The sequence below is a fragment of the Melanotaenia boesemani genome, chromosome 4 (genome assembly GCF_017639745.1).
Source record: "Melanotaenia boesemani isolate fMelBoe1 chromosome 4, fMelBoe1.pri, whole genome shotgun sequence".
NCBI lineage: Eukaryota > Metazoa > Chordata > Actinopteri > Atheriniformes > Melanotaeniidae > Melanotaenia > Melanotaenia boesemani.
Genome location: NC_055685.1, coordinates 11,236,955 through 11,254,917, shown reverse-complemented (window position 1 = coordinate 11,254,917; position 17,963 = coordinate 11,236,955). Strand labels below are relative to the sequence as shown.

At 38.5% G+C, this 17,963-nt stretch overlaps 1 protein-coding gene across 19 annotated transcripts in view; it reads left to right on the top strand.

Moving 5' to 3' along the window:
* Window positions 1-17,963, top strand: part of ptprdb (protein tyrosine phosphatase receptor type Db) — a 194,011-nt gene that overhangs the window by 122,719 nt on the left and 53,329 nt on the right. For all 19 annotated transcript variants that reach the window (XM_041982822.1, XM_041982807.1, XM_041982820.1 and 16 more), the window contains exons 7-8: window positions 7,256-7,401; window positions 10,266-10,407. In XM_041982822.1, coding sequence (XP_041838756.1) covers window positions 7,256-7,401; window positions 10,266-10,407 — 288 coding nt within the window. The remainder of the gene's footprint in view (window positions 1-7,255; window positions 7,402-10,265; window positions 10,408-17,963) is intronic.

Here is a 17,963-nt window from a genome sequence, read left to right as displayed (position 1 = left end):
CTTTTAGGTAATGTGTTAGCTAATGCTAAATACAAAGCTATTTTCCTTATTTGCACAAATGTTTTCATGACGTATACTGTAAACACACAAAAGTGAAGTGTTATGTTTCATTATTTGAACTTTTAAATTCACACACTGGCATTAGAGATATACTAGTAATAGTAGTAACAAGTAATTAACCCTACACTAATTGGTAGAGTCAAATTTACTTTGGAAACCAAAACTCTTAGGATATCCCTTGATGCACTTTCCCTAATCAAGATTCAAGCTATTTATGCAAGCATAATGACTATATATATATATATATATATATATATATATATACATATATATATACACATGTGGTTTTAACCATGATCCAGGATGCAAAGCTATTAGCAGGTATGTCCATGTAAGTGAGGTAGAAAGAGAAGTTTCTTAGTGTGCTGTATTGCTGATCCACAGCAGCTATAGTGTAACTGTGTGCCCAACTGTGAGTAACAGAAACTGATTAACTTAGCTTAGCATTAGCCTTGCAGGTGCACTCGTCTGTGAAGAGGCCTGGATAGCGTTAGCTTAGCTCCAGCGTAGCTGAGCAATGATGTGTGACTAATGCAGTGAGACCAGCACTGAGACAAGTCTCTGTTCATCTTCATGGGAAGCCAGCTCTGACCCAGTAAAGTTTTGTACCCTGTGGGTAGGCCATGTGTTTCTAATGACCTGTGTATAAAAGAGGATCCTGTTTGATTAATTCCTCCCCTTGTGTTTCTAGCAAATTAACCCTGATTAACGTGGCACTAGCCAGACCCTGCGGCTGCTATGGTGGTTAAGTGTTTCGCTAATTGGACATGCATCACTTTAGGCCATAAAAGTGCATTTTATTGTTTGCTGTTGCATCAGTGTAATGTCACGGCGATGCATGCTGACGTCAGCTGGACGTTGTCCAGAAAAGTAAAAAGTTTCTTTGACACTATGAGATGACACGTTCAAAATACAGCATGCGCTTTTAAATGATCGTCTGTGAATGAAATAATCCAATACTTAGTGGAGACATAGTTTAGATAAGACATTTAATAGGACCTTCTGTCAAATATTTGGACATTTATTTGTGCAAAATTCAATTCTCTATGCTGAAATAGCCCATTTTGCCAAACGGTTTCCAATTAATGCTTATGTGTTCTGCAGAAGGATGATAGCTCACTGTGTTTACTGGCCCCAGCAATCCAATTTCATTACCAGGACAAAAGCAAGCAGCTGATAATTTGCTCTTAATGTGTTGGTTTGATGTTAATGTGTTTTAAGTTATGGTTTTGGCCAGCTGCCCACCCATTTTCCAGGCTCACTGTGATGGCCTTGGCTCAGTCCCCCTATATTGGCCTCGTCCCTCAAATTGTCTGACAGGTCTGATTTAGTTTTCATTTGGGGAATAATCAGCTAACCACACACAGCCACATAAAATACCATGCAGCTGTTTTTTTCTTTGCAAGGACTATAAAATACTCATATGTTTTGCAACATATAAAACACTTCACTTCAGTATTTATGATGTCATCAATATGTCCAGCACTGTCTCGTATATATGTTAAAAAAATAAGCAATTCATAAACGAGAATGTGCTCTCTGAAACACTCAGAATTATCATGAATATCACTCATAAATATGAACATATCTATAAAATAAGTATATGATAGAGATGTGATCAGGAAACTGAAATCTGTGTGCCTCTAAAAGTTGATCCACCCCAGAGCAGAAATAACCAACATCTGCCTCTTTCATCTGATTCCATTGTTTATTTTTAATGAATAATCAGCTTGTGTATTTTTAGGATTTTTTGTTGTTGATAATCTGGTATCGCTGAGTTCCTCTTTTCTGCTTAGTTTCTTTGAATTCTTAGTTTCTCTCTGCACTATCAGAGTGGGTCAGTTCTGTGTAGCTTAAGCCCCTGCTTTTTGTATGATTTGATGTATTTTGATAGGCCTGTCTGCTTTATGCTTTTACGCATCAGATCAGCAACAGTAAGTGATTGAGGGCACATGTGACGAGGCCCGAGGGCACATAATTTGCAATATGATGGTTTTAAAAAATGTGTACAAATGAGTTCAGAGTACTGAGCACCTTGCTCTTCGAATTGTAAAGCATATGTTTTGTGTCATTATTTCATTCAGTGGACTTGGATGGCAACATCATAGTAAATTGATCTATGTGTTGATTATTTTCTTAATTTTTTTTAATCAAATGCAGGAGAATAAACTGATCCAGTCTTTAATTATTACAAAAAATTTTATCCTCAATTTTTCTCTGTAATAAAATGTAATGGAGCTTCTTATTTATTATAGCTTAATTTTCTCAGTGATGTTACAGCTTTCCCAGTCATTTCCATTTGCTCTTCCTGCCAAATTCATACACATTTCCCAGTCTTGACACACTTTAGACAAATCCTTCTCCCAGAGGGTTTGTGCTAGCATCTGTTCTTACAAACTTGACTTCTCTCGAGTGTCCCTCTAGGTTAGGACAGCATCTGCCAGCCACAACACATTTCTGTAGTCTCCTACTACCATTAGTTTCCTTTAGTCTTGCTGTTAGTCTTTTTGAAGATCAAGTATAACCTCTATCTCTCCATTCCACTTCACGTAATAGATTTTTTTTCATTTGTTAAGATGTATAAATGTCATATGGAGACGAGTAGCTGAGGTTCTTAGTTGTATTTTTATCTGAATAAATTGTGTTTAATTGATTTTTAAATATGGAGATGATCTTTTCCATCCTGGACATGTATCACACACCCGCAGACATAACTCAAAAGTTGTATTGAAATGGGAACAGACTGTGTGATCCCTGCCATCTGTTGAGTAGATGAGATCATAATGATCTTTATGTAGGCCATCCTTCTTCCAGGCCCAAGTCATGTGAAAAAGAAATGTACACCCTCTTTCAAATCTAAGGTTTTATGAATTTGAAGTAATAGTAACTAATAGAAACTATTAGAAACTCTGTTACTTACCATAATTTTATAGTCCATCATTTTGTATCTAGAAGGATTATTCACAAGTGAAAAATATTCAAGATGCTATTAAATCTTCTCAGGAGTTGGCGCTCCAGAAATTTCAATCCCAGATCAGACCGTGCAATGTACAAACTTCAAAAACACCCAAGAGTTACTCAGACTCTACGGATCTCAGTTAGCATATAAATGTTAAAGCTCATTACAATTAGAAAAAAAACTGTGTGGCTTGTTAGAAGACACTGGAAGGAGAAAGCCTCTTCTCACTAAAAAGCAGCATTACAGGTTAGGTTTGTGTGGCAGGGCGATGTGTGAGCAAAGAAAGTAGACGACCCACTGTAGACATGGAGAAGCAGAAAACCAGTTTTCCATTTATCCAAACAAACAGCAAACAAAACTTTGCATCTTTCCTCCATGTGCAAATATATATATATATATATATATATATATATATATATATATATATATATATATATATATATATATATATATATATATATAATGCAAACTGGCCTGTCACAGACCAACAAAATTCTTAATAAAACATGATTATATTTAAAAAAAAAAACATTTCTACTCAGATTTACAGCTCAAGAATTAACTATTCAAACTTAATCATAAAAATAAACCATTTATTTAACTATTTTGTTGTCCTCAATTTTTGGCTTTCTACATTTAATCATATCCACTCAATTATTTAGTCAAGACTGAGAACAAACCCTAAAAGTGGGCTTTCTCCTTAAACGACATAAAAAGCCTCCTGAGAAGACACATTTAGGAAGATAATGACTGACACTGATACTATTTTAAATAAAAAATAATAAAAACTAGCTGTTGTGTGCCCAATATTCAATCAAGACATTGACATGAAGCTTATTGGGAAAATTTGTGCTTCCTGAAAGTTGCATCTAAACAAACTGCAAGACTTACCAATGAGACAAAAGTGGATATATTTGGCCATTTGTGGTGAAAACCAAACACATATATCAACACAAGCCCATTATTATAACTGTCAAGCATTGTGGTGGAAGGGTAATGATATGGGCTTGTTTTGCAGCCACTGTGTCCACCATGATCTCCTCCTTTGTATACCATGTAAGGCCGTCTATCTGACAGCTAAAGCTTGACTGAAAAAAATCATACAACAGAGCAGGGATCCCTAGCACAGCAGCAAAACTCAACAGAGTTGTAGGAAGGTAGGAGCAAGAGGGGTAAGACAGTAATTTAATCCGTCTCTCTCTGTAGTTTCTATTCACTTCTGCTGTTAATTGTCTTTGATAAACTTTCAAGTCTACTTCTCCCCTAAAATATCTACAAAAATGTATGTTATTTTGATCTTTAGCCTGCCGTCCTTTGGCCCAAATGTCAGTGCCTAATCCTACCAAGCTGCAGTACAAAAAGAAATCTGATAATCACAGCAAAAGACCAAACAGGACATCCAGAGGGATTTAAGAAGAGGAATGAGGATGGCAGGAGGAGAACCAGGGGGATCAATTCGGGGAAGAGGCAGTGGAGTGACAGAAGGGAGAAGAGGGGAATCATGAAAAAGAGGAAAAGCATTAGAGCTGATGAAGAGAGGGGGGGAGAGACATTAAAGAGAAGAGGAACTGCAAGAGAGATTTGGGAGAAGTGAGGAGCATACGGTTGCAGCCCTCCTCTCCACCCACATCCCGCTTCATAAAGTCAGTCAATGTGACAGGAAGACTTATGTAACACCCCAGAGGTGGAAGGAGGAGACAGGGAAAGAGTAACAAGAAGAAGGAGGAGGAAAGAAGGAGAAGGGAGAGCTACTTCGAAGCAGGAGAAAGAAGTGATAAAGGGGTAAAGAATTAGAAGGAGGGTGAAAAGATAAAGGAGCAAAGTAGAAGACAGAGAGAACCTTAGAGAGTTAAATGGGAGATGTATGAAGAAGCTAGAGAGATAAAAAGAAGAGAGGGAGATAAAAAAAAAAAAGCAATTGAAAGATCTACCATGCCTGTTAGTATGGCTCTGCTGGCTTTACACTTTTCATTTGTTTTGTGGAGGAGAGATTAGCAAGAGGATTAAGAGCGAAATTCCCCCACTCCTCATTCTTCTTCTTCTTCTTCTTCTTCTTCTTCTTTCCCTCAGCCTTTCTGTTTCTCTGATCGGCACACATGCACTCACTCATGCGCCACCACGCACACACTCACATTGTAACACCACGTATGTGAAAACTGTCCCTACGTAAAGCTTTACATGTAATTACGTCAAACAAATGGTTTGCTTCATCTCTTTTTAATCTGCATACTGTTATTCCTGTCTGATCAGTTAATGAAGTAGGGGTGAAGAGGGATGCAAAATGTCAAAAGCGAAAAGAACAAAAATTGCCATGGCAACCTCTCAGAACCCAAAATGTCATTATCAAATTAAAAAAAAAAAAATTAAGAAAGGCTTCTTTAGCAATCAACAGTCTAAAAACACATTTTAAAAAACTGGCTGTTATGACTAAAGATGAAACACAACAGATGAATGGAATTTAAAATGATCCAATATTTGGTATCACCAGGAAACTTCCCAAGTTTATTCCTCATATTAGGGTAATTATTGCTGTTATTACAAGTTTATTTCCCCCCACACTTGCAGTCATTGGGTTAGATTTGACAGTGAACCTGTGAGGTGTGGAGCTGATTGGGCAGCTTGCTCGTCTTTAACTGACAGACTGTTTGCCATCATATCTGTCTTCACCTTTGTTACTCCCCATCTCTTTCTCACTCGTACCCACTTCTGTTCATCTCCCCCTCTCCCTCCACTGCTCTCCATCTGTCTCTCTTGCTCGCTGCCTTTATCTCATTTGCTCTTCGCTCTTTCAGCAGACTCGCTTTTTCTCTCCTGCTCTGAACAGCTTAGCTTTTCTCTCTTTCTCCCTCCCTCCTTTTAAACAGCAAAAAGCAATTTCTCTCTCTTTGTCAGGGCGGCTGGTGGTAAGCCCTTAAGTAGGGATTTTCTGGTTTGGCTGGAATGCCATTAGGCGAGCTGGTGGTGACGTGCCGTGACTGACGTGCCGAATCTTTTTGATGTTGTGATGTCACAATCCAGCGGAGGCTGCAGTTATGATATTGTTGAAACGAGGGGCTTTAGTGGTCATGTCAGGAGTAAGTCTTCATAAATCCTTTATGGCACAGAAATATTAAGCTTCTTTGGTGATGCAGGGACAGAGGGAAAAACATGGCGGATTGTGCGCTCACGGGAAGACATAAAGTCATCCAGGTGTGTGGCTGTGCTGAAAGGTGCGGTACTTTTTCACACATTCCAAAGAGTGTAACACTTTAGCGTGACAACAGTGAACAAGAACAGCTGTAGCATTCGCTTTCAGATACAGGTGAAGCTTTTTATGGGGATTTGTTCTAAATAGAAATAAATGTATCAGGTATTATTTAAGAAAAAATGTCTTTTTTATCAGATCCTGAAAGAGACCAAAGTAGGTGGAAGAATTTCTCTCTGCATAGGCTGCCATTTTCCAAATAAATGATATTTCTCTGTTAGACCTGTGCATCTGACTTCTGCTCAAAAATAATGTGCATTATGCAACAATATTCCTATATGTGTGCATTTCAATAAATAAATACTTACAGCATTTTTCTAGTCATGTCTGACCACTCAAAGATCTTTGACACTACATGCTACATTCACCCAATCACTCACACGTCTTAGTATATGAATCAAGTACTTTTTTCTACACTCATACACTTTGATGGAGGAAGATCCACCAACCTTCATCCCTTTTTCTGAGCTATAGTCTCCCCAACTACTGCAACAACTATAGCCTCACTAGTACTTTTTCTACTATCACATGTTATTTTTTTATGCTCTTATTTGTGCCTCACAGCCAATCCTTGGATCATAAAGCTCCTTCGCATGAGGCATGTTGAGTGACAATAGGGTATCTTCTTTATGAGATCTTGAATCTACTAAGGAACTGAAACTAGGACAAGGTCATAAACCAAATCAACAAGAGGGTTCGGAATTGAAAATATGTAATGGATTCCCAATCCTACTTGTTATAAATGGATGATTGAAAGATTATTACATTACACTGTATTACTTCATTAAAAAAACATAATAATCCATTAGAGGATGTACAGTATATGCGTGTGTGTGTTTTTAATAAATATGATTGGTGTATGGAAGCTGGTGTAAAGCTGTCAGTCATAAATTCTACCTCTGCTTATCTACATTTGCATATGCTCACATATGTGCACATGAACATCGTCTGTGTAAACCTGGTGTTTAACCCCTGACTGCCTCTTCCTACAGCTCCACCCAGATTCACACGAACCCCAGAGGACCAAACGGGAGTCCAGGGCGGAGTGGCCTCCTTTGTGTGCCAGGCCACAGGGGATCCACAGCCAAAGATTGTCTGGAACAAGAAGGGCAAAAAAGTCAGCAACCAGAGGTTTGAGGTGCGGTGCTGTGACACTCCTAACCAAAGTACAGCTTCACATCTTCTGTGGTTGTCCACACTTCTTTTCATGAGGCATGGTTAATAGAGTGGATATCCCACAGCAGAGCCAGAATGGAGGCTCACTGGTTGTGTGGAAATGAGGGGTTTTCCTGAAAGGTCACTCGCTGCACTGAAGCAGGATGGCTGCTGCTATTGTTGTCCGTTCTTGTTAATGTTGTCCTGTAATTATTATCATAAATATTTATAAGCACACATTTTTGTTTGGTAACACTAATGAAATGTCAGCTGTTTGCCTAAAGCAATCATTTAAGTCATGGAAACGTTAGATAGCTAAAAGGCAACAATTACTTTTACACTTAGATTTCACATTCATTAATCAGTCAAGATAAAAGAGCTTAATTAGTTATCTTTAGAGGCGCTTATAAACATAAATTTTCCTTTATTATGTTTTACAGAAGCTGAGCCACTTTGTGGAATCATTCATGATGAAGTTAGGCTGTAGTACGAGTGCACACTTACAAAAAAAAGTGATGTTTAAACACCATTTGGTACATCTTGTTCATGAAATACAATTGCTTGACACTCCATTCATAAGAGGATTAAGCTGTTTAAATGAAGAGATGTATATAACATAAAAATGACATAAGAGGACCGCAGTAAAAACGGTTGGTGGTGGAGTGTAGCGAGTTAATATGCCTGCTGCTAATGTTTAGCTGTGGTAATCTCTTCAACTTTTAACCTTATACTCGCAAAGTGCATTTAGCTCTGATGCTGTCCCATAATGACATAGAAGTCACGTCAATCTCCGTCCAACATGGAATAAATGCTACTGACATGAATATTGTCAGGATGTAGCCTGATATCCTCATTTGTTTTTTAGCAGTTGCAGCAGCGTAGGGTGGACCTGTCGGCTAATCCAGACAATATAAGAAAAGATTGTATAGCCCATTCTGATTTCCCAGCTAAATTACCATGGTCATGTTACTGAGCCTGGAGTTTGCTTTACTGTATCTGCAATACTTCTTTGGTGACGTAATGTACAGATACAGCTTAATGTATTCCCTCAGTTGAGAATGCCTCAAGTTTTCTATTCAAGACAGATTTTTTTGGTCAAAAGGGTCAATTTTAGGTCATATTTCCAACTTTTAATACTTAAATTAGGAAAAGATGGAATCATTATCGACTAAGATGACACTTAAATGGTCATTTATTTAAAAATCTAACTTATATTCAACTTTAACCCCTTACGATGCAGACGTACCAGTCCCGGTACATGACTACTAATCAACAACATTGCAGCCATGTTCAAGCCCCTCCGTCATGAATGCCCACAATATACACATCAAATGAAACCTCAAAGTCTGTCTTTCCGATGATATAAACCATTTTGACACGCAACAACCACAACGCTAACACTAAAGCCTTTTTTACAGAAAAGCAGAAAGTTTAAATGTTGACTTTCCTTACCTTTGAGGGCTCTGTATAGGTCAAACATCAATATTTCCCATCAAGATTGGTCTCATTCTGTCCGTACAGGTTAGGCGAGGACCAAAAAAATATTTTTTTCTGTGTGTTCTAAAGTGTAGAGTGTAGAGAGTGTTACCTTTACAAAGAGCCCAAGCCTGTACTTACAATCCAGAGGGTTTAATAACAGCAGTAATTCTAAATTGGAGAGTTCATATCACAGCCATTTTTGCCAAAATGACCCCGCTTGATAAGGGGTTAATCAAGGACAGTCAGTTTGGCATCAGCAGAGATTTAATAGTTTTGCCACAAATATGACATATGGATTAAGGAAAGGGTCACTGATAGCATGAAGCTTATATAGTTCATTTAATCCTAAGCTATAAACTAAGATGGCTCCAGAGGAAGTTAAATATTCAGTGTTGCCATGGTGATATCGCCAGGTTAAAAGAGATCCGTTTTTGTGACTTTAGGCTCAACAATTATTTCTAAGCCATCAACAGACAACCATCAACAATAATGTTATTAAATTACGCCTTTTTTTCAAGGACAACTTCAAGAGCTGCTGGGAGAAACGTGAATTATTTTAATGCTATTTTTTGCAATGGAAGTTGACATTAAACTCGATAATGACCGCTTCGTTTGGTTCTCTTTTATTTATCTGTGTCTAAAAGACACATGAAAAGTTTAAGTACAGATCACATTCAGTCAGTCTACCTGCTTTTCTTCATTTTGGACTTGAAAGGTCACATAGGTGCGTAAAATTCTGCGTGCTCTAACTCTTTCATATGTCAGAGGTTGCCCCAGGCTTTTTCCTCTATGATTCGCCTTATTAGTTTCCTGAAGGCTCTAACTTTTGATTTATTTCTCTGCCTCATGAGTCACCCTCAGATGGAGATGTTGAATCACAGTCAGTGTCTCCCAAAGCCCGGGATGCTTTTCCACTTTAATAACTCTGGTTTCCTTTCATGTTTAAGTTAATCTCGGCATCTTCCCGTTTGTAATTAAATCACTCGAGGAGATATTTTATTTTTAATCCCAGCTATATGAGCAGAGTTTACCTGCTGTATAAATTCCCCCTTCTTGTCCTGCTCGGGCAGGGCTTGTAGCAGGATTTATTGTAGGATTTCAGCCTGTCAAAACCTTCCCAGAATTGAGAATCCAGGGAAATTACATGTGTGTATTAAACTTATGCAAGATCGGTTACAATGCGGCATCCAGCAGCTCAAAAAGAAATCCATGTTGTCACATCACCAAGAAGGACATGTGTAAATGTCAAGGTTTGGGGAACTGTAATTACATGTAAAACCTATTTATAATCTCAGTTAACACATCACTTGATCCATAAAAGAAACATAAATTCTATCTTCTGTTTTTAACATCTCCTCTCACTAACAGGTAATAGAGTTTGATGATGGATCTGGCTCAGTCCTGAGGATCCAGCCGCTGAGAACTCCCAGAGACGAGGCCATCTATGAATGTCATGCCTCCAACTCAGCTGGAGAAATCACAGCCTCCACCCGACTCAATGTGCTACGAGGTCAGTGTGAAGATATTTACAATGCTTTGCAGAAGCATAAAATCTTTGCTGCCTCACAACTTGGAGTAAAAATGTATTGTTTGAGAGTTTGCATCATTTAATTTACCAAACATGTCTACAACCTTGAAGATGTCTCTTTTTTTTGTGTGTGGAGCAAACACAAATAGGACAGGATAACAGAAAACATTGATGTGCATAACTATTCACCTCCTAAGGTCAGTACTTTGTAGAGCCACATTTTGCAGCAATCACAGCTGCAAGTTGTTTTTGCGAAGTCTGAGCTTATCTTGAAGAGCATGCCACATCTTGCCGCTGGGATTTTTGCCCATTCTTTAAAGGAAAACTGCTCCAGCTTCTTCAAGTTTGATAGTTTGATAATCTGCCCACAGACTCTCAATTAGATTGAGTTCTGGGCTTTGACTAGGCCATTCCAACACGTTCATATGTTTCCCCTTAAACCACTCAAGTGCTGCTTTAGCTATATGCTTGGGGTCATTGTCCTGCTGGAAGGTGAACCTCTGTCCCAGTCTCAAATCACTTTTAGACTGGTACAGGTTTTGCTCAAGAATATCCCTCGACTCGGGCCCAGTCCCTGCTGCTGAAAAACTTCTCCACAGCATGATGCTCCCACCACCATGTTTTCCTGTGGGGAGGATGATGTTTTTGGGGTGATGAGACGTGTCGGATGTGCACCAGACACAATATTTTCCTTGATGCCTGAAAAGATAAATTTTAGTCTCATCTGACCAGAGCACATTCCTCCACACATATTGAGAGTCTCCCACATACCTTCTTGGAAACTCAAAATGTTTTTTAGCTGAAAGTAATGGCTTTCTTCTGGCCACTCTTCCATAAAGGGTTTATTGTGGTCCTATGATACTCCAGCCTCTGCTGCTCCTCAAGGGTTACCTTTGGTCTCTGTGCTGCTTCTCTGATTAATGCACTCCTTGCCCGGTCCATGAGTTTTTTTGAGCAAATCTATCTTGACTGGTTTGTTATGGTGTCATATTTTTTCCATTTGATTATGATGGATTTGATGATACAACAAAGATTTGGACATTTTCTATAACCCAACCTGATTTGCACTTCTCAACAACTTCGTCCTTGACTTGTTTGGAGAGTTCTTGGGTCTTCATGGTGGTGTTTAGTTAGCTTTGCTTAGGTGTTGCAGCCTCTGGGGCCTTTTAGAAAATGTGTGTATATACTGACAGATCATGTAAAACTTAGACTGCACACAGGTGGACTGAATTTCATTAATTATGTGACATCTGAAGGTGATTGGTTGCACCAGATTTTTTAGGGGGTTCAAAGCAAAGGGGGTTGATACATATGCACGCGCCAATTTTCAGTTTTTTTATTTAAAAAAAGCTTTTTTATTATTATGTATTTCTCGTTTCACTTCATAACTTGGATTTTTTTGCGGAGTCCAATAAATAAAATTCAAACAAAAAAATAATTTAAATTCCAGGTTGTAATGTAACAGTATAGGTAAAAAGCCAAGGCAGGGTTGATTCTTCTTTCAAGGCACTAAATGTAAACACTTATACACCTGGTAGAAACTTTATCTTATTTGCATATTATTTATAAGATTTCAGATTGCAAAATGTTGTATTTTTAGTACATGTACAGGTATGTGTTATAGTTATTTTTAGAACAGTCAGTTTCCAAATACAGTGAAGATTTTCACATGTCCCACATTTGTCATAGTTTATGATTTTTAAGCCTCTTGTGAGACGTTGGTAGAACAAGATGCAATTATGGGATTGCTGCATAAACATCAATAGTAGCCCAAGATTAAGCAAAAATGTATAATAGCAGTTAAGACAGTATAATATAGCAAAGCATTCACTGCATAATACTAAAACTTTAAAAAAACATCCACAAATGACATTTATATTTCTTTAGACAAGGTGGAACAAAAGGAAAACCAAGACAGAATCAAAATCATGGCAAAAAATGACTAATTGTTACAAAATTAGTAAATAACTTGAGAAACTGTTGTCATGGTAACTTACAGTCTTTACTGGCTTTGTTGCGAATGTAATGTAACATGTTTACTATTAGTATTAGTATCGCCAAAGTATGATACACAGCCTTACTGCTAACTAGCATGTACGGTTTGGACCACCAGCAGTGATCGGCAGAGTCACAACCTAGTAATTTAACATGAGTCAAGTCTTTTCATTTCTTCTTCTGACAAAAAAAAAAAGTAAACAACATTTAGATAAAAGGTATTCTTAAAGCATTAACTAAGCACTGGATCTGTATTAGTTCTGATTATGAAATTCAAAGCTTGGCTTTTAATGCTTTATTGGGGCTCCGCATGTTCGGCTGGATAGCATTAAAGCTACAATCACATAAAACAGATATCTGGTAGCTGTGAGTCTGGATACACTGTAGTCAGTGATATAGTGTTAGCAGTAGTCCATTAATGCAGATGGTTGGTGTTAGTGGAGTCCATTAGGAGAACATTATGTACCGGTTTTGAAGCTTAAGAGTGTCTTAGTGAGTGAAGTTGCTCAAGTGTGGATAATCACATCACCTGCCTTTGCAGGAGAAGCTCATGGGAGAAAGGACATGCAGCTTGTTGTTGTAGCACCTCCTCACTTTCTTTTCTTTTTTTCCTTCTCACCTCCCTGAGGCATATGGTAAAGTTTGTAGTTCTTCATCCTGTATCTTAATTTTGATTTCCACAAGACCTCTCCCTCTAACTCTTAATTTTTCATTTTTCTGTTTTTATACAAATTCCTTCTTTTTTTCTGTTTCTCCCTCCTTCTGTCTCACCACATGCTCTTAGGTCCACTGTACAGCAACCTCTAAATTATTCACATCAAACCTCTCTTTGCATCTTCTGTGCTGTTCTGCTCCATCTATCCAGAATTTTTCCCATCTCACGGGGTTGTCTTTGGACATGTATGTGTGTGTACTCTCTCTGTTTGTCTATGTGGTACATGAGTGCATGCAGGCATACTCAGCTGTGAGTGTGTGTATATGTATTTGCGCTCCTGTTTATGCATCTTGGCATCTGTTTTTTGATTTTCCTGCCACTGTGGTTGGAAGCTCCGATCCACTCATCGACAGCCCTTTTTCTTGATAGCGGAAAAGACTGATGTCATACACACACACTCACACAAACATCCCCTCAGTCTAAGACAGTCAGTCTTTACATAGTGATTAGCTTCTTTCTGTTCCTCTGAGGAGTCATTGTGTTGAGGATGAATAAGAGGCCACCTGGGAGCAGCTAATCGCCCCTGATAGACTGTCAGTCCAAATGTCAATTATAAAATACACACACTTAAACTCACGTGTATGCACCCACACACATTCATGCAGGCATTCAAACACACACAATTTTGTCAGTCATGTGCCCTAACCCCCTTTGGCTCTCTAAAGACTGACTGACTGACAGGGATCTGGTGTAAAGGTCAGCTGGCTTAATTACTGATGATTAGAACCAGACTAATTGAAATCTTGGCTCAGAGTAAATGCCTCTGATTGGTGAAGGCTGAAAAAATAATGAGGCTTAAAGCAATTATATGCTTAAGTATCCACAGGACAGTTAGATGCTGTATAATTCATGGTTCTGATGAAGTTCACGTGTGCCTCAGTGGATGTTTGATCAGCTCTTTCGTTAGAAAAACAAAGCTGTAAATTAGATCTCTTTTTGGCCCCAAAAAAACACATGCACTTTTCAGTTGTCGTTACATACATTGTCGATAAAATGTAAACATGACAGACTGTCCAGGGTGCACTTCTCCTCAGCTAATGGCAGCTGGGCTTGATGGATGGATATATGGGATAATATCATATGGGCCTTATAACCATTCCTTGCTGTTTACTGCCTGAAGCAGTCATTAAAGAAAGAAACAAGTTTATTTGCAGGGGCACATGTTATGTACACTTGTGGCTGTAATATAGCAGCCAGCTCGTTCTTCAATTCCCATGATTGGAAGACCAGACTTGACTTGCAGTCTTCCAGGCAGATGATGAAGTCGGCCAGCAATGTGTGGGGATTACATTTTGAGTCTTATATAAAGAGGACAGTGTTCATGCATCAGCTCTTATGATTGTGGGACCAGGCTTCTCTGTCAGCTTTAAAATTATCTGGATTACTCACAGTGGAAATAATGAATTGGAAGCAAGTCCAAATGAAACACAATGACGTGTGGAAGGCAGCATCAACAGTGGAGTGTAGAGTTACACATCTGCCCTGACCTCGAGGGGGTTCTTAGCTGTTACTGTTCAGCAGCGTCGTCTAATGTACACACACGTACTGGAGCAGTTTTTTGCCAAACACACTTCGGCGTAGCTTACACCTGTCTCCATGATGGACTGCGGAAGACTGGTTATGTGCATGTGTTAACATGTGAGTGTAACTTTGAGCCTTCAAAACTTTTAGTTATGTCAATTAACACCTTGTCAGCTTTTGATAAAAATCATCAGTGACGTTGCATCCCAACAAGTGTCTGTACATGTGTGTTTTTTCATTCAGGACGTATGCACACCCATGCATGTCTGCATTTACAAGGTTTTATGCACTTCTACAAGCAGATCTGAATCTACAGCTTTTTTTTTTTCGCACATGTAAGTAGAGAGGAGGCAGAAAACGATGCATGACCTCAGGGAGCAGCATTCTGACTGCGCACCCTCACTGTTCAGTGCAGTGTCCCACCCCAGGTAGATGAAATAGAATGCATTATTCCTGCCTACAAGGGGCTGTCTTTGAAGTTAAGTGTTTGCATAATGAAAGCAGAGAGAATCAGGATTGTTATGCTGTATAAATCCCTTGTGCTCTTTCTCCCTCCCTGTCTATTTCTCTCTTGCTCATGTCTGTTTTCCTTTCTGTCACACTTTCCTTTCCCATTCTGTTCTCTTCTCATCTTTCTTCTTCTTTTTTTTTTCTTTTGCACTTTCGGCGTCTTTCACCAGCCGCACTACACAACGGCTCACACAAAGCACGTTCTCATCTTCTTCTGTTAGTTTATTACGTCCATGTTTCCATTTGTCAGGCGCTGTGATTGATTGAAACCAGAGCTGTTAAAAGGCCACACACGCAACTCGTTAATGCCGGTGTTTCTCGACCCGTTGGCTACGGTTCGATGGGCTGCTACCAGAATTAGCATCTTCTTGGTGTGGTTTAGTGCTAGGATTTCCCGTTAATGAGACTCGGTGTGGTGGAGAGGGATAATGTCACAGGGGATTGTGAGTTTAAGAAAAAGAAAGAAAAGGAATTATTAAAATAGATGTCATCTAAATCAAATGCAGCACAAAAACATGCAAATTGACACTCCTTCCTCATCTTCATCTTGTCAGTCTCCCAATAAGTTCTGATTGTGTTTTTTAAAAGTGGATTTGCTCTGTCCCTATTTGATTCCAAGGCTTTTTTTTTTTTGTCTTTGATCATCTATAACTCCTCGAAGTACTTCCCTTTCTTTCTCTTTAAATCTCTCTCTTCAGGTGAATGAAGTTGTCTCACTGTCTTTGACTTCCTTTATCACAGTGGAATGACTTACCATGTTTGATTTAATTGTCACTGATGTCTATGAATTTACAATGGATTTAGCTTCCCAAAATGGTGAAAATCTCAGTGGACACATCTTTATTGGACTTGATATTTCATTTTATGCAAGAGCTGAACTTCCAGAGAGACTTGTGTGTAAAAGACTGAGCTGCTAAAAGTGCAGCTTAGATGTTACAGATTCCCTGAAGAATTCAGTTTGATTTTCACTTAATTTTTGCTTGAACACCTTCTGAATTAAGCCATAGTAAATTCGTCAGGGAGTAAATAGCTTGACCTCACCATTGGCTTCTTCAAAACTCTCCCCTCCAGTGTCTGATGTAATAAACATATTTATGGACTTCAGTTCATTTTAACTGACTATTTTTTTTCTTCAACAATACAGTTTGGTATCATTTTTGTTCTATAATTGTGATTCTGTCATTTACAAACTATCCAGCTTTTACAGTATTTTTAAATGCATTAATCATGCAAGTTCAGCTAACTGTTTTTGGGGACATGTTTTGATAGTAGGGTGAATATTTGGCAATATCACCCAGCTGACCAAGCATGAATGTGATTTTATATTGTTTGTCATAACATTATAAGCATTTTGGGCTCTTTATGTTCACTGACCTGTGTCTATCAAACAGAAGAACAAGGGTATTCAGTTCTATTCTATCTAATCCTCATACATACATTTGGATGTCCTTTTGGCTTTTACAGATAAGTGCAGACAAGATGTGCTTTAGTAGTCTGTGTTGAAAAGGACCAGAGCAGCATTTAGCAGGTCACACCTTTCTAGTCTCCCCTTGGCTATCACCTGCCTGCCTTGAGGATAGGACAGGACTTTTTATTTTACATTTTTTTATATTCCATATTTTCTGTATTCTCTATTTTTTATGTTTACACCATGAAGGACACAATTTCAAGTTCTTTGTTTATCTTGTATGTAGAGCAGAATTGACAATAAAGCTGGCCTATACTTTGACTTTCACTTAAATCTTTAATTCAGCATGGTGATGCAGATTTGTGGGCAGCACCAACTGTAATTTTTTTTACCACCATTTAAATGAGCTATAATGGAAATGTGGTGACTGTAGAGACCATCTGGGTACATTCAACTTCTTTAAGAAACCCATCTGACATGATGTGATTATTTGTGAGATGATACAGCATCCGACAACATTCAAGTAGGTTGTGATTTTAAGTGATATTCAGTTAGTACTAAAAAGCATAAAATGATCCAGTAAAACATCCCCTGCACCTTCACACCGCCTCGGTCTGTGTGCATAGTTGATAACAGGGCAGGATGGATGCTTTTTATAAATTCAAACCCTCAACATCTAAATCTGGCAGCAGACATTCAGACTCATCACACTAAGCAATTTGTCCAGTCTTCCAGTGGACGAGCTCATGCCTAGCTTAGCCACAGTTTCACTTTCTTACATAACTCACAACACATCTCCAGTGTGATTTGCTGCTTTATCCCATGTATGTCAACTTTCTGAGAAATGCCACTCTAATCTCCAATACTGTAGTACTCTGGCTATGAATTTCTTTTTGGGCTGTTCTCTCCTACATAAAGTTATGCACAGAAATCCCTCTAGTATCCATATAAATGCTGTGTTCAGTGTTACTTCAATTCCAAGCCTTGTCCACTCTGATCCTTAGTTTTGACTTTAGTGTGGCCTTTTGATTATTAATACGGGTCCATTTATTTTGCCCTAAACCTCCATTTGGCTCGGGTAAAGTGCTATTTTTCTTTCAGGCACAGAGTTCTTGTGGCCATCTAGCTCTTCGTTCACAATGTCTAAAGCTATTTGGGTGGCTAGACGACCACTACTTCTTGATCTCTTAAAGAAAAGGCACAACTTATCTCTTTAAAATGGAGGAGAAGGGCCAAGTGTAAAATTGATCAGAGGAAACCGATCGGGTTTTCTACAGCTTCTAAAGAAATCTGAGTAAGCTTGAAGAAAACAAGAGTTGATGAATAATTATGACAAAAGTAACACAACATCAACATATCAGTGATGCAGGGTTGTAGGGTAGATTATTT